At 42.9% G+C, this 22,551-nt stretch overlaps 1 protein-coding gene across 1 annotated transcript in view; it reads left to right on the top strand.

Moving 5' to 3' along the window:
• LOC131293685 (potassium channel subfamily K member 16) overlaps positions 1-22,551 on the top strand; it is a 73,401-nt gene that overhangs the window by 27,592 nt on the left and 23,258 nt on the right. The window contains exon 2 of the mRNA XM_058321760.1: positions 14,678-14,825. Within this exon, the coding sequence (XP_058177743.1) occupies positions 14,678-14,825 (148 nt within the window). The remainder of the gene's footprint in view (positions 1-14,677; positions 14,826-22,551) is intronic.

Below are 22,551 nucleotides of genomic sequence, written 5' to 3'. Positions count from 1 at the left end.
AAGTAAGGGTAAAATAATCTCTTCTTTAATATTCATTAGGAAGATCGGTGGGATCCCATCAGGGCCAGAACCTTTAGAGGCATCCAATTTATTTATAGCTTCTAGTATATCCTGTTTTTTTTACTGCACTCACATTGACGATTTCAGCAAAGTCGGGATAGAAATCAAAATATTCGCGATCGCGATCTATGCCAGAGAATGTTGTATATATTGTTTCGAAGAAAAAAAAGAAAAGTTTGCAGATGTCGAACGAGTTTTAACCGATTGAGTCATTTTGGATGGAAAGTTGTTATATTTAAGTTTGGTTCAGACAAATTTGAAGAATGACTTGGGTCGTGTTTTTATTTCTGACTCTATTTTTGAGTTGTATTCCTCGTATGCAAATTGGATTGCCAGATTGAGTTGGTTGCAAATATTAAGGTAATTTGCAAGGTTCCTATCGTTCCTATTTTGTTTATAAAATTTATGTGCATTTTGCTTCCGATTCTTCAGATGTTTTATGTCCTTTGTTGAACCAAACTGGTTGGCTTATTCTGCAGTTTCGCCTAACAGATTTAGATGGTACATGTTCAACTACAATATCATCAAGTATTTTATAAAATTCTTGAACTGCAGTTTCAACAGATTCTGCGGATGCTGAAAGTATCTGCCAGTTTATCAGTTTAAGTTTATGCTTAATTTCAGAGTAGTTTGCGAGATGATATTGATACACGAGTTCGAATTCACATTCAGAAGGCCGATGTATAAATAACGAAAACTCTATGGCAGTGTGAAATGGTTCGTTCTTCCAAAGAGGGGATAAGGATTGAGTAACGTAAAAGTCTTCATAGATGTTAGTGAGGAGAAAATCTAGGTAACAATTTTGCGTCCGGGTGGGGGTCCGCGACAGCCGAGCGGTAGCGCCGGTTAGAAAATCGGCCCATGAGCGCCGAGGCTCAGCACCTCGACAGCGTGGGTTCGAATCCCAACCGAGACCGGACCCTCCCCTGTACGAGAGGACTGACTATCCACGTACAACAGGGAAACAAGTCTCGTAAGCCCTTAACGGGCAGGCATGACCAAGAGGTCGTTACGCCAAGAAGAAGAATTTTGCGTATTTTTAACATGATTAATCTGATTTAGACCAAAATTATCAGTTTTTTCAAAGAAATACTCAAGTGTTTCATTTTCACCAATCAGTGGAATCAGAATACTTTCGTTTTCTGTATCTGGAATGAAATCAATGGTGCGCTGGTTAAAGTCACCATATATATGGACTTTTACCGCAGGAAGCAAACTGGACATCATTTCGTCTGCGGTATTGAAGAAAAGTTCATAAGCCTCTTTTCGTGCAGTGTGTGGTGGAAAATATACTGAGATGAATACATGTGTTTCACCCAGAAGATGCATCTTAACCCAACCTTGAACATGGTTCAGCAAATTTCCTAGCGGGGATGAGTTCAGATTTGAATTAGACTAATATTGCTATAAGTACTCCTCCTAGTTACCTACTTATGTGGCGCTACAACCGCTGAGCGGTCTTGGCCTGACGAAGCTCCATCCGAAACCGCTCACGGTCGCTCGCCACGTTGGTCCAATTCCGTGTCCCGGCTTTATTGGCGGCTTCGTCTACGCCATCCTTCCACCTCAATTTAGGCCTACCACGCCTCCTCTGTCCTTGGGAACAGCCTAAAAGGACTTTACGGGCTGGGTCGTCCGGTGCCATTCTAATGACATGACCAGCCCACCGGAGCCTGGCGAGTCTAATTCGCTGTACGACAGTGAGGTCACCGTACAGCTCGTAGAGCTCGTCATTATAGCGGCTCCTCCATTGTCCCTCCTCACATACGGGGCCAAAAATCCTCCTGAGCATCTTCCTCTCGAACACGGCTAAGAGTGTTTCGTCAGATTTGGACAGAGTCCATGTCTCGATGTCGTATGTGAGCACTGGTACCATGTATGTCCGGTATAGTCCCAGCTTCGACTGTCTTGACAGGTATCGTGAGTGGAAGAGATTTCTCAGACTGTAATATGACCGGTTGGCTGCCAGCACCCTAGCGCGAATTTAATCTTCAATGTTGTTGTCGGTGCTGACCTTTGACCCAAGGTAGGTGAAATTTTGGACGACTTCAAAAGTGCGTTCACCTACTTGTACGTCACCCCCGCGTAGGCTTTCGGCAATTGTTGGCAGGGCCGCTGATGGTGCCACCATCATCTTGGTTTTTCCCTCGTTTATCTGCAGTCCGAGGTTATTCGCCGCTTGCTCGATCCTTCAGAAGCATACCATCTGCTACATAGGAGAGTCTTCTACCAATAATATCAATATCATCAGCGTATGCCAGGATCTGTATTGACTTATAGAAGATGGTCCCCGAAGTTTCCACCTCCGAGTCTCGGATGCCCCTCTCTAGCGCTAGGTTGAAGAGTATACAGGCAAGCCCATCCTCTTGGCGCAGTCCCTTGGTGGTAGCAAAGGAACTTGAGAGTTTTCCATCCACCTTCACCTGACAAGTAACGTTGGTCATGGTCATTCTTACAAGTCTGATTAATTTAGCCGAGATTCCAAATGAGCTCATGGCTTGATACAGTTTACCCTGGCTATGCTATCATATGCGGCTTTAAAGTCAATGAAGAGATGGAAAGTGTTTTGTTGGTACTCTGCCATCTTCTCCAAGACTTGCCGTATGGTGAAGATCTGATCAGTGGTTGATCTCCCTCTTCGGAATCCCCTCTGATAGTTTCCTACTATCCCTTCAGCGTATGGGTCAAGTCGTTCTTGAAGAACGAGGGAGAATATTTTGTAGGCAGTATTCAACACCGTAATACCCCTGTAGTTATTGCAGTCTAACTTATCTCCCTTTTTGTATATGGGGTAGATGATACCAATATTCCAATCACAAGGCATCGATTCGCTATCCCATATCTCAGATATCAGTCGATGAATTTCGTTCTCTAGATTTGCGCCTCCGTTTTTTATCAGTTCGGCTGTTATTCCGTCCGTGCCAAGCGACTTATTGTTCTTGAGGCGACGGATAGCCTTTCGTGTTTCTTCAATGCTAGGTGGCTGAAGCATGATTTCATCTGCTGGTGGAGCCTCCAGCTGCTCGTTAAACTGATCATTTAGTAATTCATCGAAGTACTGAGCCCACCGCGAGAGGACCTCTGGCTGGTTGCTGACCAGATCTCCATCCTTACTGTGACAGCAGGTCACCTTCGGAGTAAAGGTGCTTCGGTGGCTTGCTATCGCTTGGTAAAACTATCTTGTGGGTCCGTAACGCACTCTGGTTTCCTCGAGTTTTTGCATTTTAGCGTCCTCCCACAGTTGCTTTTTCCGCTTGAAAACTAATTTCTCTTCACGTCTAAACCGGTGATATTCTTCTGCGCATGCCCGTGTTCTTTGTTTCTGCTGCATTGCTCGGTATGCGCAGTTTTGCGTTCATTCACAAGTCTACACTCCTCGTCGTACCAGCCAGATCTGGTGTTGCCACGACGTTCTCCTAAAATGTTTTTGGCACAGTTCGTGATCGTTGTTTTTAGAGCATCCCATCTCCCGCTCGTATCTGATTCTCCTTTTTGCAGTAGTAGAGATTCATCTATGGCTCCCTGGTAGGAGAGTTGGACTCGACTGTCCTTAAGAGAGTCCGTTTTGTATCGTGTCTGCGTGTTGTTTCTACCCACGTTGGCTCGTGGGCAGGCGATCCTGCATCTTATCATTTAGCCAACCAGGTAATGATCAGAATCGATGTTGGCCCCTCTATAAGTTCTGACGTTTAACAGACTCGATTGGTAGCGGCGATTTATCAACACGTGGTCGATCTGGTTGGAAGTGGCTCCATCCGGGGATAAACGTGATTTTGTGGATGTCCCGTCGCGCAAACTTGGTACTTCCGATGACCAGATTGCTCGCTGCTGCGAACTGGACCAATCTACTACCGTTTTCATCACTGTGCTCGTGTACACTGTGGGTTCCGATGTACTGGCGGTACATCGACTCCCTACCGACTTTTACATTGAAGTCCCCCAGGATGATTTTGAGGTCATACCTGGGGCAACTTTCATAGAGTTTCGCGAGGCGGCCGTAAAACAGGTCCTTCTTCTCTTCATCTTTGTCTTCGGTAGGGGCATGAACGTTAATGAGGCTTATATTATAAAATTTGCCTCGCATGCGCAGGTAGCATAGCCTATCGTTTATAGCCTTGAAATCAATGACTGCGGACTTCGCGCGTTGACCTACGGCGAAGCCCGTGCCGAGCATGTGGTGGCGGTCGTGGCAGCTGTAGTAGTTGTCGTAGCTACTGCCACGCCTATTCTGCACATCACTACCTAGCCAGCGTATCTCTTGTAGTGCGACGATGTCCATGTTTAGCTTGGCTAGTTCTTCGTCCAATTGTTTCAAGGCTCCGGTTCTATACATTGTGCGTACGTTCCATGAGCCCATTTTAATCGTTGTCCGGGGGCGTTGCATAGGTCCGTTACCGTTGAATCCGTTCCGTATATTCGTTCGTCTTTCTGTAGTCGGAGGTACTGGGGCCGGGTGACTGGCCCTGCGACCCAGTGGCTGCCAAAGCTGCTTTGGTTGCGCCTGGTTGCCCCCCAGGCGTTCAAGCAGCCCGGCAACCCGGACTGCTCACCGCCCTTCTACCTTAGGCATGCAACCCCATCCTCCAAAGGGGGTGGGATTGGACCCGGATAAGCGGGGCTACATGTACACGGTCTGTATGGCTTGGACATACCAGAATAGGAGTTGGGTAGGAGAATCTATATAGCCTTCAGGAGGCGTCGGATCCTACCCCATTCACAGACCAAAGTGCTCCTCCACCCGACTTCTTTTCTGAATGCAGACAATCGCGGTCGTCGCGAAATACGCTATAAATATTTCCAAATACTTCTTCACTTTTGACACTCGCATCCCAGCTTCTATGGAGTAAGAAGAACTTTGCACATTGTTATGAATTTCAGGAATCTTAGTGGCACTTTTCATACGAGTTTTTGGCGATACGAAAATGTTGGCAGTAAATAAGAATTTCAGTGCCTGTGTCGTTTGGCTCTGTATTGCAAAATAAAGCCATGTATTGGGCTGTAATCTGTTCACATCGTCTTAGACAATGGTTAACATTCTGCAATTGATGTCAGTTAAACAAAGAGTTTTGTACCGCACCATGAAATTCGTCCATAAGCTTCTTAAAGGTCATCTACCTGGATATTTGAGCGAGAGAGTGGAACGAGGCTGTGATATCCATCTTCACTTTACCCGGAGAGCTAACGAACCGAGAATTCTTTGTTCTATAAAGGTGTTCAGTACTATAATAAACTACCAATCATAATTGTCAGTGCGAGTACACTACCTGAGTTCAAAAGATTGTGTGCGGCATATGTTAGAAGTAGTTTGGTTCAGGATAGAGTACGTTAGTTAGTTGGATAGAAAGTATCATATGTGTACACAGCATTCGTCAATCATAGATGATGATGATAATTAAGAAACAAACTTAATGAAATTTTTACCTTGGTTGTTTTCTTATTGTCAGAGGCTGCACAGAATTGAGACACGCGCGCGTCAAATGCACTTGTTTGTCACTCACCTTGTAAGGATTTGTTTTGAGTTGATCTCTACAGGCGAGCAACCTATCATCCTTACGAAGACTTTGTAGTGTGATTCTCATATCACCCATTCATAATATGTTATTTTGATTTTATAATAAATTAATGATATTTTTTTGTTTTATACTATGTATCTTAAAGACAATCCGCCTCATCTTAATCCTGTGCAGGGTTATGAGGTGGGCCATAAACATCATCAATTCAGCAACATTTTACCTTTTTTTAATGATTATTTTACCAATGAAAATGAAGCCATCTTCTTTTCGGCGCAACGGCGCAACCGTGTTGACCAACTGCCCCATGAAGGGTATACAACGTTGAGTTGAGCGGGTTATAGCCGGCTATCTGCAAATAATAGCCGGAAGCGACAACTCCCCGCGATAGCATGCTGCAGCGTCTTCGCGGGCTATTTCAGCGGTGAGCGCGCGAGAGCCCCAGGGCCTTGAGTTACTTTTCCCCGCGGTGTATTTGTTTCTTTCACTCCGACGCTTGGCTGTGACGTCACAGTCCATGCGCCGAATAAATACGCTGAACGAAAATTATTTCCTTTTTTACAATTTATTTACCGATTTTTTGGTTGCTTACAGTTGAATTACGCGATCTTCGGCATCCAATGGTAAATTTGAAACGAAAAAAAGAAAACAATTGAATACATAAATGTTTATCTGTAAAAATCGTCATTGAGTTGATATTCTAAGTTAACGCCAGCAGAGTTGTTATTGATTATTTACGATATCAACTAAACACAGTTGATACACGAAATCATCTGTGGTATCGGATATTCACGATTTGCAAATGCAGTGTTAGCAAATTGGTGCTTTAAAAGTTATAAAGCTTAGGTTTGGGGTATGATCCTTATTACTATGATAGTAAATATAACAAATAGCTTACCATATGATCTGCCCGTCAATCCGCTATGATGATGTTGAGGATCATCAAGTGGTGCTGTTGAAAGTACCAGACATTAGGTCATTCGCAAAATTTCAAACGCGCATCGATGACGAAATTATCTAGAATGTTTCGAAAATATTAGTTACCAAATAAAGTTTTACCCAATTCAATTAGTCTTATAGCATTTAATTTAAAGAAAAGAATAACATTTCAATAAATATCAATGCAATGCCTTTCCGATACTATCACGGAACATTGATATTCCAACCATCTCAGCTAAATTGTTTGTGGCAAGTCTAATTGGTTTATTAAGTTTATAATATTTGATAAAGTTAATATCAATTAAAATAAAACAATATGCTCCTTATTAGGAAAACACTGTAGGTTCTAAGTGGTTGGATCATATAATCAAGGTCGTATGTGGTGGTTGCAAAGTTATTATGAATTATAGTGGGTTAAGACAGTCATCCGTTTCTTAATCGTATTTTAAACAAGCGATAAAATTATAGCTTACCCATAGATCTCCTCGTCAGGTTCGTTTACTATACTTATCGTATCCTTCGAATCGTATGTGGTTTTGTCTAATAGGTCAAACATTCCAGGTACATCGTACATGAGTTGATGTCATACACGGTGGATGATCTAAAATTGAACGAAGAATAGCTTAGTTATGTTCCAAGAAGCGTAGCACTGCTTATTTAAGATGATATCAAAATATGAAGTTGTTGCACGCAGCACATTCGAAAACATTCAGTTGAACTGGAAGAACACAATAGACATAACAATAGCAACATTATGACAACGAACAAACTTTCGCTTTACGCTCACCTGTATATTTCCGGAAGGTTCCGTTGTTAAATATCTAACGCTACGAGATTTATCGTGCGTATGTGTTGAACCGCTGGATGTACCAACGCAAAACGCTAGTAATTTAAGAGATTTTGTACCGGCCATGAAGCTAGAAACACAGAAGACAATTGCAACGATGTAATGTTAGTGTATTTCAGTTAAGAAGACTTTCACTTCAAAGCTTACCTGATTGTTTCCAATGTTTCCTCTGCTAATCTGCTAACTAACAGGTCGATGCGCGTGTCGATCTGACACGAAACACACGACTTGGCTTCTTCGCAAAACGGTAGCTTGTACATGTTAGCTGGACGCTGTGCTTTGATGTAATCAAAAGGGAAAAACCTCACCTTATACGCATATAAAATTCACGATGCTGTACGAACAGAAAAGAGTTTTTAAAAAAAGGTAACCTACTTCAAATGAAACACAACACTTCACAGCTTACTTCATTGTTTACGTTTTCACTGCTAAGGTTTCATTGCAAGGAAACGCAGGCGCGCGTCGACCTGATGCAGTATCGTCCGACGGTAGAATGACGTCGCGAACTGGTCAGAATCGTATGTTGATCGGTTGAATGTTGATTGATGCAGCGAAATATTAACCTATAACAGCTGAAATGTATAAATAATATGTAATTATCAGCGAAAAACTTTAGCGAACTTACCGTGCTGCTTTGTTTACTTCGATGTGTCAAAATCACTCTGCGTGTGAAATGCGCCGTACGAACGGGAAAAAACATCCACACGCACATTGTCGCGCTCGTACGATCGCACAAAAAGGCGCTCCTTTGCTATCGCGGCATCTGCGGCGGGCTATGGTGCCTATCGCGAACGCAAGACTTCAGTCCATACCCAATCTGCAAGGTCTGGCTTAAAAGACCGATTGACTCAATTTACAATACAGGGTTGAGGAGTTTGAATGGTTTTTACTGCACTTGGCTTCTGCTTGTGTCCGTGTAGTTACATACTGTCAAGCGGGATTTAAGTGCATTTCGTGTAAATTTCAATCTGGTTTAGGAGGTTCTTATTTTTCTTCCTTGCATTGTATTTCTGTCAAAGCGAAACAGGCACGATGAGAATCGTAAATATTTGGTTGTTTATTTCATGCAGCTGACTATCGTAGCATCACAGATCAGTGTATTTTAAAGCATCCAATCGATACAATGAGCGAAGAGGGTGAAAAAATTAATTACAGTGAAGAAAACAACAACTTGCAAGAAGGTTCGGCAACAGCAGACGACACAGCTGAGGCAGAGGTAATGTTCGTATCATCGTTCGGAAGATTAACTCAACGCAGTGATCCCGCTTTCATCTTCAGCCATAATTGTTTGTATAACAATCAGTGTTTTTTTTTGTTTAACATCAAGGGAATCTTCGAAAGATCGAAAGAAGAGGTTTGAGCCAGTGGTTGGGGCATGGCTCATTGAAGAGTATTGACGCCCAAAGCCGCCTGGCTCTCGCAAAGCTCTTGCGCTAGAAAGCTCCTGTCTGAACGCATCAGCTGGCACCTACAGGACAACCTACCTCCGGTTAGCGGCCCGACGTCGAGGCCTCCGAGACGGCCGCTTCCTTCGCCGCCGTCAGAGGACTGCGGCTAGTCTCGTCGACTGTCACCTCCCGTACAGCGTCACAGCTCCTACTTCTGGAACGGCTGGTGGTGCAGCAGCCCGCCTCCTTGTTCCTCGGTTGCCTGCTGCTTCGGCTACGGTCCTCGGGATCGGCGCGAGGCTGTGTGCTGTGCAATGGTGCTGTGTTCACAACAACTCAACAACAACACACTCCGTCAACTCCTTCCGTCGTGAGGACGATTTGCCCAACAATGCGCAAAATCCACCCCAGCAGGAGGATGTTTCGAACGGACTCAACCAACTGTGTCATGCGCAGGGGAATCAAATGAAACACTTGATGTGGAACATCTTGATACAAAAGATTTGCATGAGCTGATAATTGGTGTTATCGCGTTCTTAGCGGAGGATATATCGAACGATGTCGATGCGTGACTGCCGATATGAATGTTGAATAATTTGTCCACCTCGATTGCTCGAAATGTAACAATTGTGTTTCTTGTTTTACTAGATTGAAAATAAATAAAAAATCCGCAAAATATTTTCTCAAAGCGGCTATTGGAAAGTATTGGAATTAGCCTCATTTTGTCATCATCATTTTTATGCGAAGAATCATTAAACACCGTTCTTACGGTTTAAAACGATACATTTGTTATTTTGTAGTTGTGTGAGTGTTTAGAATATGTATTTAAAAAAGACATAACCGGAAAAAAATTGTAATAAAATGTTCTACGTATTGCACTTGCTCCATTTATATATGGCAACTGACTAAAAAGAATTGTCCAATCGAATGGTCTAGTGGTTAGGAGCGCTGAACACGAAATATGCAGTTGATGGTTTGATACACATGCAGGTATGTAATAAAAATCTACTAATACATATATGAAAATCTACATGCTTTCAGAAAAGGAAACTCTACAACAACACGTAGCAACCAGAGCAATGACGAAGGACAGAGACGTGGGTGTTCGAAAAAAGGAGGGACAATTTTTTATTTCGAATTTTCGAAATCCCCACGTTTTGACATATGCGGTCTTTTAACCGTGTTATTTAGACGTCTTTTAACGGTCTTTTAATCTATTAAAAGACCACTAAAAGACGTCTTTTAAAGTGACGTTTGCAGCTTGGGTATCGATCGGTATCACCCCAAGCTGCAAACGTCACTTTAAAAGACGTCTTTTAGTGGTCTTTTAATCGATTAAAAGACCATTAAAAGACGTCTAAATAACACGGTTAAAAGACCGCATATGTCAAAAAGTGGGGATTTCGAAAATTCGAACGAAAAAAATTGTCCCTCCTTTTTTCGAACACCCACGTCTCTGTCCTTCGTCATTGCTTTGACTACTACGTGTTGTTGTAGAGTTTCGTTTTCTGAAAGCATGTAGATTTTCGTATATGTATTAGTAAATTTTTATTACATACCTGCATGTGTATCAAACCATCGACTGCATATTTCGTGTTCAGCTCCCCTAACCACTAGACCATTCGATTGGACAATTATGTTCATTCAGTTATCATATATAAATGGAGCAAGTGCATGCAATTCAATATGTAGAACATTTTATTACAAGTTTTTTGTTCTGAGTATGTATTTTTAAATACATATTCCAAACGCTCGCACGACTACAAAACAATAAATGTATCGTTCTAAACCGTAAGAACGGTGTTTAATAATACTTGATCTTCTGACATGATTCTTGGCATAAAAATGATAATGACGGAATGAGGCTAATTCCAATACTTTCCAACAGCCTTCCAACAGCCAGATTTTTTATTTATTTTCAATCCAGTAATACAAAAACACAATTGTTACAGTTTCTGGAGTGGATTGTTGGCCAAATTTTTCGATGCGGCCTGAGCCACGGTCTAACTATCACTGTGTATGTTTGTAGCTCTTCCGGAGAGATCCATTATGTGAATGCTGCTTTTTTTAAAACTAGTTCAAACACACAACTTGAACCTTGCCGGATGTCTTCGTCAAGCACACATTATTGTCCGTAGCGTTGACGATAGCAGCAGCACTAGCCATCGTCCTACGAGCCGCAGCAGCCATGCTGATCGGTGCCGGAATTCGCCCCCGCGGCGGAAGGAGTTGTCTATAGCAACAGTACACAGCCTCGCGCCAATCCCGAGGACCGTAGCCGAGCCGAGGAACGAGGAGGCGGGCTACTGCACCACCACCCGTTCCAGAAGTAGGGGCAGTCACGCTGCATGGGGAGGTGACATCCGATGAGACTAGCCGCAGCCCTCTGACGATAGCGGGCCGCTAACCGGCGGAAGGTCGTCCTGTAGGTGGCACCCGGCACAGATGTCGCGCAGCTGATGTGGCCAGACAGGAGCTTTCTAGCGCAAGAACTTTGCGAGAGCCCAAGCGCCTTTCGGCGTCAATGCTTTTTAATGAGCCATGCCACAACCACTGGCTCACAGCTCGCGGTAACGACCAGTGATGAAACGGGTAGCGCCCGTCAGGTGGTTTGGTCGGAAAAATCCGGCATTCGGAGTCGCGCCCGGATCTTTCGAAGATTCCCCTGATATTAAACAAAAAAAGCACAGGTTGTTATATAAGCAATTATGTCTGAAGATGAAAGCGGGATCACTGCGTTGAGTCAAACTTCCGTACAATGATCCGAACATTTCCTCTAACTCAGCTGTGTCGTCTGCTGTTGCCAAACCTTCTTACGAGTTGTTCTTTTCTTCACTGTGATGAATTTTTCACCCTTTTCGTTCATTGTATCGATGAAAAAACTCTGATCTATGATGCTACGATAGTCGGCTGCACGGAATAAACAATCAAATATTTACGATTCGTATCGTGCCTGTTTTGCTGTGACAGAAATACAATGCAAGGAAGAAAAATAAGAACCTTCAAAACCAGATTGAAAATCGCACGAAATGCACTTTAATCCCGCTTGACAGTATGTAACTACACGGACACAAGCAGAAACCAAGCGCAGTAAAAACCATTCAAACTCCTCAACTCTGCATCGTAAATTGAGGCATTCGGTCTTTTAAGCCAAACCTTGCAGATTGGGACTTTATCTATCGGTAATAATTTCTACTCGAATTAGCTACCGCGAACGCTCTTCCCATATCGATAGATCAAACCCAACGAACGGCGCCCAGCGAACGGCGGTACACTGAATATCGAGCAGTTTTTTGGCTTTTTCTTTCGGACCCCCCGATTTCCGCTTAACGGGGGGTCGGATTACAGGCTCACAACGTTGAGTCAGAGGTGACACGCACACCAAGCGCGCCAGAAAAAGAGAGCAAAAACATAGTTGCTCTCGTATTCCGCTCTCTACTATATCCAGCCCCAATCTTTCTCCCAGCTCGTCTTCAGTTCTCACCAATGCGTCTTTTTCTACTATTTTGTCGTCATGTTGTCTCGATAGGATAAGTCAGTGCAATAATCACTCTGGGCTATTTGTCAGTTGGCGATGCCCGAGGTTTAACATCCAATATTATGGACATCGTTTTCCATGACATTCCATTCTCTCTCCCATCACGGCGCACTACTTTGCTCCGCTCCCGCGTATTGTTTTGATTGCGGAATGAAATTGCATGAAGCTAATGGAATGAAATTGCATACATGAAACTAATTAATTTCTTTATTTGTCGTTTAACTTCTTCTTCTACTTTGTTTTTCGTACTTTTTGCTATAGAATTGAATAAATGAAAGAACAACATTGAAATAATGATTAAAAATGATGAATTGCTACAGGCTGCAATACGGTAGTAACGCGTCTTCACATTAACGCAACTACCGCAATAATGCCGTTAATCGCTCTATGCACGTGTGCGCATGAGTAAAGGTCCATCGGATTTCGGTTCATGGAAATGAGCCAGAGCCTTTGTGTTAATTTTCGCCATTCACATTATTGAAACAAACAGAACCGTGCAGCGATTGCTACTAATTTCAAACTTGATATTTGAAATCGAATTTAAATCTGGAGACCTCTACATTGCTCAACAATCGCGAACAAAACGAGCAATATTATCCACGAAACATCGGGTTTTTCGTTGTATTACTTATTTCTAGCCTTCCCAAATGTAATTCAGTTATGAAACTCCGTTTTAATTGTTATTAAAATCAAATCGTTATCTCTTTCCAACATCCCTCCAGATATCGCAAATACTCGGATATCTGGAGGGATGTTGGAAAGAGCAAAGGAAAAGCTGTAGACGTCAAACATCTGTACAGATTAATATGTAACGTCTATAGCCAGCTTAATAAAGTTTGAAAAAGAATGATCAAACAGGGCGGCCAGATACGGGGGAACTAGTGAAAAAGCGCCGGTCGTAAAGCGTTACGACACCGTGAATTGTGCGGACGTCAAATAGTTAATGGAAAAGCGGCGGAAGAAGTATGTGGCAAACTTAACTCATCATTCCCTGCAGTAGAAAAAAAAACAAAGTACTGGTGGAAAATAGAAATTGTCTGTGACTGGCCGTGTTCCAACAACAGCTTAATGTTAAATACGTCTAGCACACAACTTACCTTGTTTGAATCGTTAAAAACATTAAAAGAAAATTCATATTGTGTAAAACACTAAACCGAGACAAATTATTACAGGGTTTGACAGGCCAACATACAACTGGGGCAACGTTCCTTCTAAATCGCACCTTCTTTCAAAACAATAACAAAATTGAAGTTCTAACGTCAACTGGGTTATCGATCAGCATCACGCTGTAACTTGACACGGAGGGCGTAACCGGTCAGTGTCAAAAAGGAACTTGTCAATGAAATGAGCGTTCTAGACACGGCAGAAAATCATCACGCTTCTGATGTTTCATATTGTTGTACTTTTTTCATTGGAGTTTACCGCTGTATATATTTTAAAATTCGCGCGCTTTTTTGTACGTTAAGTTTCACATACCTGGTGAATTACATTACATACATACTACATTACATACATACTTTAAACATTTGTCCGGGTTGTTCGGAACTGGGCTGACACCGGATAATCGAATTCCATGGAGAATCAGGCTTTCATACAAATGCAAACCTTCGTTTTCTTCTTCGCTATCCAACATCTCTATCTCAAGGAACTCGTTGAATTCGTTCTCACCCTCCATTGTTCAATACACAATGTAATTTCTCACTTGAATCTTCACAAGACACTTTTGCTACACTTTGCAATTCACCAGGTATGTGAAACCAGACGTACAAAAAAGCGCGCGATTTTTAAAATATATACAGCGGTAAACTCCAATGAAAAAAGTACAACAATATGAAACATCAGAAGCGTGATGATTTTCTGCCGTGTCTAGAACGCTCATTTCATTGCCAAGTTCCTTTTTGACACTGATCGGTTACGCCCTCCGTGTCAAGTTACAGCGTGATGCTGATCGATAACCCAGTTGACGTTAGAACTTCAATTTTGTTATTGTTTTGAAAGAAGGTGCGATTTAGAAGGAACGTTGCCCCAGTTGTATGTTGGCCTGTCAAACCCTGTAACGATTCAAACAATTAGAAGGTTAAAGCAAGGAGTCTCGGTCACACAAGAGGAACACGGACAAATACGTAGGTTCGACCGTTCTGGTCGGAGGTCGGTTGCAGAAGAGATCCGCCTCGTGGTTTTATTCTGACAGCTGTCACAATTCAAGATACTTACAACTAAGATACAGTTTTGGCATAAGGTAACGATACTGGAGGTGTACACAAATTATGAGAGTTTACAATTGTTAAAATAAATCGGTAGCATGTGATAAATTAAACTAAATTTAATCGTCAAAGGAACTTCGCAGGAAACAGCTAGAAAAAAACTCATCAATCATGTACAATTTCAATTACAGGTGCCGTCATGTTCATCGCGATAGAGGGCAACGAGGCACTAGAAAGGTTTGCTCAAATACCCTTTAAAAGGAATGAAACAGTAATGAGGCTGTGGCAAATATCTTGCTGTGAGGTGAACGTATTCAACAAAAGTGTATTTGAAGAAAAGTAAGTATTTTTTTTGCGTTAAGGCTGTATTTGGTCGTCGTCAATATTGGTACCAAATGTCATTTCTTGCTCAGCCAAACCATCAACATGTAACATTTTGATATCACATTTACATCGTTAAGTTGGCTGTAGACGTCACATATTAATCTGTGCAGATCTTTGACGTCTGCAGCTTTCCTTTGTTCTCTCCTCGTCCTCGTCTGTCATCAACATCCCTCCAGATATCCCGAATATCTCGAGGGATGTTGGAAGGAGCAAAGGAAAAGCTGTAGACGTCAAACATCTGTACAGATTAATATGTAACGTCTACAGCAAGCTTTAGTGCTCTAAATTTAATCGCCATCTACAAGTTATGCGACTAACGACAAAGACGAAAAACTAGTTCATGAATACATACGTCACGTAACATACATTATTTTTTTAGTACGGTTAGGGGAGGTTTTTGTTTTGAAAAGTTTTTTTTTTCATTTAATTTATTTTATACTTTCACGTATTACATGAACAAATAAAACTGGCTTTATTCTGTTTATAATTAAAATAAGCTGATCCTACGAACTTCGCCTCGTCCAATATTAGTAATACGCTAATATTGAAATAACAAAGCATTGGAACTCAAAGTTCATTATGTTCGGTGATGTCGACACATATCATTAACTTCTTCTTCTTCTTGGCGTAACGACCTCTAGGTCATGGCTGCCCGTTAAGGGCTTACGAGACTTGTTTCCCTGTTGTACGTGGATAGTCAGTCCTCTCGTACAGGGGAGGGTCCGGTCTCGGTTGGGATTCGAACCCACGCCGTCGAGGTGGTGAGCCCCGGCGCTCATGGGCCGATTTTCTAACCGGCGCTACCGCTCGGCTGTCGCGGACCCCCCCATATCATTAACAGATCCATCTTTAAAACACGGCATATCAGGCATATCCAAAGAATGTTATAAAATTCTGCTAAACGATTCTTGACTTCGTCTTCACTTACAACACGATCAAACAATTTGTATGAGTGCAATGGTCCAATGTCATCATTTTTAAAAAGTTTAAAAAAAAAGTTGTTATGCATTCACCTTCCCGGATGTCGCTAAATATGAATCGGACAGAGTGGTCTCCTTCAGCAGATCTCCCGGGAGCGCGCTGTGTGACATTGAGAGATCGAATGTTGTGTTCTCTCGCAGCAGTGCAGTAGAACGAGAGCACTTCTTCAGCATAGCAAACGTTAACACAGAATGCAGTCCTACTCTTACTCCTTGATAATTGGTACTCGGACATCGCGATCCTGTTCACAGCAAAGTAAAACGAGTTGCGCCAGATCCTGCAGTAACAAGCAGTGGATTTCTACTCCTTCCTTAAATTTGATAATGAATTATAACACTCCGACTCAATTAACTTAATGAAAATTTTCATATAAAAGGATCAATCCTGTTTTCTCTGTTCATGTAATACGTTTACGTATCAAATAAATTTAATGAAAAAATAAATTTTCAAATCAAAAGTTTTTCCCTAATAAAAAATATTTTAAATGACACATGCATTTATCCCGGCTGACAGAAATTCAAATTTTTTGCTGCTGTCATGTACTTCCAGCAAGAGTCCCAGCAACCTCCCAGCAAGTCAAAATCCCAGTCTCCCGAACACGTGCTTTTTCGATAAGCTTGTCGGCCGGGTTTTATTAAAAGCTCGGCGGCCGAAAAATCCGGCGTAGGCGGCCGAAAAAGGTGTCGGTTTTCAAGCGCTTCGGCGTGTCCCTTTAAAAAAGTTCTTGTAAGAAGCCAAAAAGTTGATTCTTTTGGCAACGTTGCCACTTTTACGTGTGGGTTGCTCGCCCTGTGTGTTTGCCTCGCGTATTATTTCTCCGATACACGTATTTTTGCTTCTCTTCCAACAGTCTTGACTCTGCATTGCTAGGGAATAGACGTGCTCTCCGTTCACTCGCGAATCATGCGTCGTGGTTATGGTGCGCTGTTGGATCCAACGCTCGACTCAAGTCTCGATGTTCCGTTCAATGCCATGCCTGGGATCTGAAAGTAAATAGTCGGTAATGTCTGGGCTATTCCTTGCCACGAAAACGGACACGTTATACATCAAATATTAATCGATGCTATGTGATGTGCCGTTCGCTTCGTGAACGCATTGCGAATGAAGAACGTTCATTCTTTAATGTGTTTTGACCACTATGAATTGAGGACATTTTCCACAAAATAGGGGTTTTTTTGACCGACATATTTTTATTTGAAAAATCGTTTGCGCATCATCTCGTAACTTTCTGATGCCGATGGCTCATCAGGGACCTTATGAAGATGATTTAAGGTCCTTACACACGAACGGTAGCTGGAACGATCTTGCGGTCTTCCACAAAATGTTAGTTCGGAACAATACGAAAGTTTTTACTCGTACAGGACGGCTCTAATCCCGTTCTTTCCACCTTGAATCCGCTCAAAAGTTAAAATGTATAACTAACTAAAATTAAAATATCCGAGCATGTTATATATTATGGATTTATGGTTCATCGATCTGCAACAGAATTACAACTAGCAAAAAGATAACAAATTAGAGCAAAACCTAAATGATGGACATCCAGAGGTGCATGAAGCATAGAAAATAACATACGCTTATGGACGCGGTGCGTGGGGACGCAGCGTGTGTGAGTGGGGCGCGGTGCAAGTTCTACGCGTTGAAACGCACACGCTCTCAGCTCGCCGTGCACCGCACACACTCTCATCGCGTGTTCTCTACCCACGTACGAGTGGAAGCAAGAGCGAATGCGAGATTAGAGCGAGAGATCCGAGCCAGTGGCCGAAAATTTTAGGCTGGGATTTGACGGATCGCCCATGTATTGCCGCACACATTTGCATTGGTTTGCTTGGTGGTGTGGGTGAGACTAGCTCGCGTGTAGGTGTGGGTGTGTATGGTATATTCTATGAATGTGATATTTTCTTCTACCCGCAGAATGCTGCGGGGAAATCAAAACATTTGCTTTTTGAGAATTAAGCCATCGAATGTTTATTATTCGGATATTTGCGATCACACTGTTTTCTGACTTACCAGTGTAGAGATCCGGCCTCTGCAGTAGACTTGCCGTCCCAGAAAGATCAAATTCTTATTAGAATATGCGATCCAGCTCATGCATCATTTGACGCATTCTTAACTGTGCTTTACATTCCTGAAAGTAAAAAAAGTTAGATTGTTACTGATTTAAAGTACCTAGATTTCCATCATTTTCATAAGTTTATTAGTTTTGTCTTACCTCAACAGTATTAATGGCACAATAATAACACTTGCTGCTCAATGCACTTGCGCCTGCACTCTGAGATTGCTATGACCAGAATGCGCAAATACATGATGCTGTGGTTGCTCCAAAAAGAAACATACTCACATATCTCAAATAGGTTTCGTACGTAAGTACGTGTGTATACGGGAATAACGTAACACAGTAAGCATATTGGGGATAGTTTGGCGTTGCATGGTTGCAAAGGATAGAATATGCTTAGGAAGCATTCGCACCCTCTCTCTCCCTAAGAAAACGACCAACGCACACATTCTCAACTCTAATCATTGAGTTGAGGGGGCGAGAAGTACAGATTTTTGGATGCGGGGACCTAAAACCAGGATGAGCTGACATTTGTCGTCAACCGTGCAAGTGCGCAGGTGGATTTAAATCCTAGTCGGATAACTTTAAAATTAATAAATTTACGTGTGGAAGTAAAATATAGTTACGTTTGATCAAACACTCGATTGTGTGATTGTCGTGCATTGGTACCGTTACAAAAAGGTTCTATTACAAACATCTATCATGTGAATTGTTGTTTGTATTGACCTTGAACAGTGGAAAATTTTTAGAAACAACATACTTTTGATATACATTGCACAGCGCGTTTGTTATAGGCGAGTGTATCATTCATTGAAAATGGTACTTTTGGTGTACTGTAACTTGATTGACAAAAATGATTAATCAGTTAAATTACCAACTTTTTTATTTTTCAACCGATTTTTACAAACGACATTTCAAACGATAGGTTTCTTCAAGACAAACAACTTGATGCATGAAACATCTTTGTATCGCTTGTTGTTTTCGAGAAATTGCTCAACAAAGTTGCATAACCGGTCAAAAACATGGATCTTTGATGCGTCATAACTCCGTCAGTTGTAAGACGATTGGGATGATATGAACTGTATTTCAAAGATCTTTAGTAGTACTATACTTTGCTTTAAAGTTACTTTTGCCTACTACTGATTTTTGAAGAGATATTTTAGTTTTATTTCATGCATTTATTGAACATTGCAAACAGTTTCTGTTTGTGTTCCATCCAACAGTTCGCCATCCAACAGAATGGCAAGGCGAAAAAGAAACGAAACAAGTATCCCTAGAATCACTGCGCCTTGTAAAACGCCGCTGGGTAAAAACTGGATTCTCGCCAGTATAGTCAGATTATATCCAGCTCGAGCCGAAGATAAAAACCGAAGTTGCCACGACAAAAACGAAAAATGGAGGCCCCTTTCGGGGCCCTCCCTCTTATTTTCTTCTATTCCTTCTACACATTCTCATGTCTCGAGCTGTTACGCGGAATTGAACCGCGTTGTTTCCGCAAGACCGTCGCTCTTTGTTGAGAACGGTGTGCTAAAGGCCCAATATATATCTACTGCGTAGTCGTTTGTATGGACTGTATGGGAATGCATCGTTCGCGCTCAACCCGCTCTAGCCATTTAAACCTCTCGCGGAGCGAATTCGTATGGCCAACGCGTTTCGGTTTTTGCTCTTCATATAGTGGTCGGCTCGCGCTGGATATTCAATCGCTCGTGCTGGGTTTTCGATTGCTCGCGCTGGGTTTTCGATCGCTCGCGCTGGGTCTTCGAAGACCCGATCGCGCAGGGCATTTAAACTTCGTATCGTATTGCAATGCGCATGCGCACTTTGATGACTTCACACATGAGGGTTCGGCTAGCCAATCACAAACCTCGATTTTTCAGTTCGGATCGGTTGCCGCGGCACCAGATGGGCGCGATTTCTGGCGGTGGCGTGACGGGGGAATTTCTGCGTTGGTGTAAATTTCTGCGTTGGTGTGTTGAGACAAGGCTATCACCATCTCGCTCTTGCCCATTGATTTCCTACCTCGACCCGAAGCTTGTGGCGCTTGGGATCGTTCATGGTGCGTTCATCGTTTTACCCCGCACCAACCGTGTTCACCTTCTGCTCCAACCCTGATCCACATGTTCGCCTTCGGAATCGTTCATCATACTCTCCCCGCACCGCCGGTGAAGCGAACTCCTGGCTTCCGACCCCCTCTGACCCACATTTGAGCGAATTTGGGAGCGGAAAATGAATTTTGCGCTACCAGGGTTTCGCTATGGAAAATGACCGCTACTTTTCTGTAGGGTTCCCTACTATCATTTAGAATGAACTCAGGCTTGTCCCCGTGGATCGGAGCGAGACGCAGCGACTGACTAATGCTCTATCGCATTCGCGCTGCAGGGCTGAGAATTTTCAACCCGCCCGCGAGCGTAACTTGTATGAAGAGTGAGCGAAACTTGTATGAAGCCTGAGCACGCGTGGATACAAACAAGTGCGAAGCCCTCGAAGAACGCAATTCGCTCCATACAATTACACGCTCTCCACCGTACGGCAGTGCAGAGAGTGTACGCGAAGAGTAGTAGTAGTAAATATGGTTTTGAGAGGCTTTGAGCCGGGTGGCCTCTTTCACCTCTAATGTGTACGCGAAGACCCCGCGAGAGCCTTAAATGGCCTGCTGTTGGATGAGCACACCCCAACCAGCCTGGGATGGGTTCCATTTGAAAATTGAGCATGCCAAAGAAAACTCCATACAAAAAAAACCAGCTCTCTCGGACTTAGCCGATTTTTGCGATGCCACTCTCGATGATTGCCGTCCGCAGATGCCGCGAACGTGGCGAAGATCCGTCGCTCGCGGACTTAGCCACATTTTTCGATCCCGTTCTCGAATTTTTCGATGGAGAGATCTTATTTGGGTGATCGAACGCGCGCACCCTGCATCGCGCTCGCTCCCGTACAAGGGGAAGCACAGCGAGCTCAACATTTTTCCATTGTGGCACATCGCGTTGTGCGTTTGTCTCAGTCACTGCGTGCATCCGTCGCTGCGTGCTCCGTCGCTTCAAGCATGAGCTTGCATTTCTCCATTAGAACGATGGAGACGTGAATATTTTTTACTCCTTCGCTGCGTTCATCACATGCGTAGAGCGATTTTGCCAGATCGACGTAAACTAAGCAACACGGTAAGGTCGCTAAAGTTTTTCGGCGATAATTACATATAATTTTTACATTTCATCTATTGCAGGGTAGTATATCTAGTATTCAATGAACTATCAACTATTCAACCTACGATCCTAGCTAGTTGGAGACATCTTTTTACGCAGAATGATAAGTTCCGGAGCAACGCACCTGACCGATAGAAGCTGAGCAAAAAACTTCCTCAACTAGCAGGTAAGCGCTGCCGTGAAGTGTGTATGTTTCATACGAAATAGTTTATTGTATAGTGTGTATGCTGTTCTTGATGGATCATCGATGTAAACTTAGTTTTCGGTGTTATTGGATTCACAAGAAATCGAGAAATAAAAAGGTGTAAACGCAACAACAAATTTCGTCCAGTGTATTCATTCGCGCAAGGGCTGTGACGTCACAGCCGCGCGTAGAAGCGAAAGAAAAAATCTCTCGGAAGTAACTTTCGGGTCTGGGCTCTCGCGCGCTCACCTCTCAAAAATTGCACGGATGCAGCTGCTATTGTCACAACTATCCGTTGAACGGAGAACCCTCGGTTTTTGAACGGATATCAACTCATCGCGAGGTTAAAGCACGCAAAAGGTTATTTGGGACGTTTTGGTACGCTAGCGATCGCTAACGATGCATGCAAACGCATGTAGCTAGATATATGTTGTACATTTAGCGCGCCATTCTCAAGTAAGAGCGACTGTCTAGTGGTTAGCGTGCACAGACCGGAGTTGAAAGTGGCAGTGGCTCGGGTTCGAATCCCGCTGTGTGCTGTGCAAGAGAAATGGGAGAGAAGGCGAAAGAGAGGGCCCAACAAAAGGGGCCCTCTCCCGTTTTTCTTTTTTGCAGCTTCGAATGAACGCAGCTGCTTTAATAGGAAAAGCAGCCGAATACTCCACAGAAAAGTAGCGGTCAATAAAAATTCATGTATGTTAAATGACATAAATATGTATTTATGTCGTTATTCGCATAGCATCGTAGATGGCGATCGAATTGAGAGCAATCTCGATGTAATGCGAATAACGACAAAGACGAAAAACTGATACATAAATACATTTGTCATTTAACATACATTTGAGGGTATTATGATTGGGAGCGCGGAAACGATAAACTTCTCGACGCTGGCCCATACAAAAGGTAAACAACACTTTGAAAAAAGCGAAAAAATGGCTGGGCGTCTCGACGATCCAAAACGACGCCACCTGCGTGTCGAGACGATGCGCGGATACGAAACGACGCGCGTCGTTATCGTCGAGCAGTTTCAAGCACCTCCTGGTCGATGGATCTCTATAGACCGTATGTGTCCGAAGCATATGTGGGTTCTATGGATCTTGGTATTTACCAAGAACATGATAATTCAGGATGCGCTTTTCATATCAACGTTGTGTTTAGACAAGTCACTTTGATTTATTTAGCCATTTAGCCATAGTATAAAACACACCAATAACTCGATCGTTTTGAAAATTGATTAAAAATCAAAGTGCTCGAAACTTGTAAAAA

Source organism: Anopheles ziemanni, chromosome 2, assembly GCF_943734765.1.
Source record: "Anopheles ziemanni chromosome 2, idAnoZiCoDA_A2_x.2, whole genome shotgun sequence".
In the NCBI taxonomy this organism is placed as follows: domain Eukaryota; kingdom Metazoa; phylum Arthropoda; class Insecta; order Diptera; family Culicidae; genus Anopheles; species Anopheles ziemanni.
The sequence above is the reverse complement of the archived record's forward strand: the minus strand, read 5'-3'. Positions and strand labels throughout refer to the sequence as shown.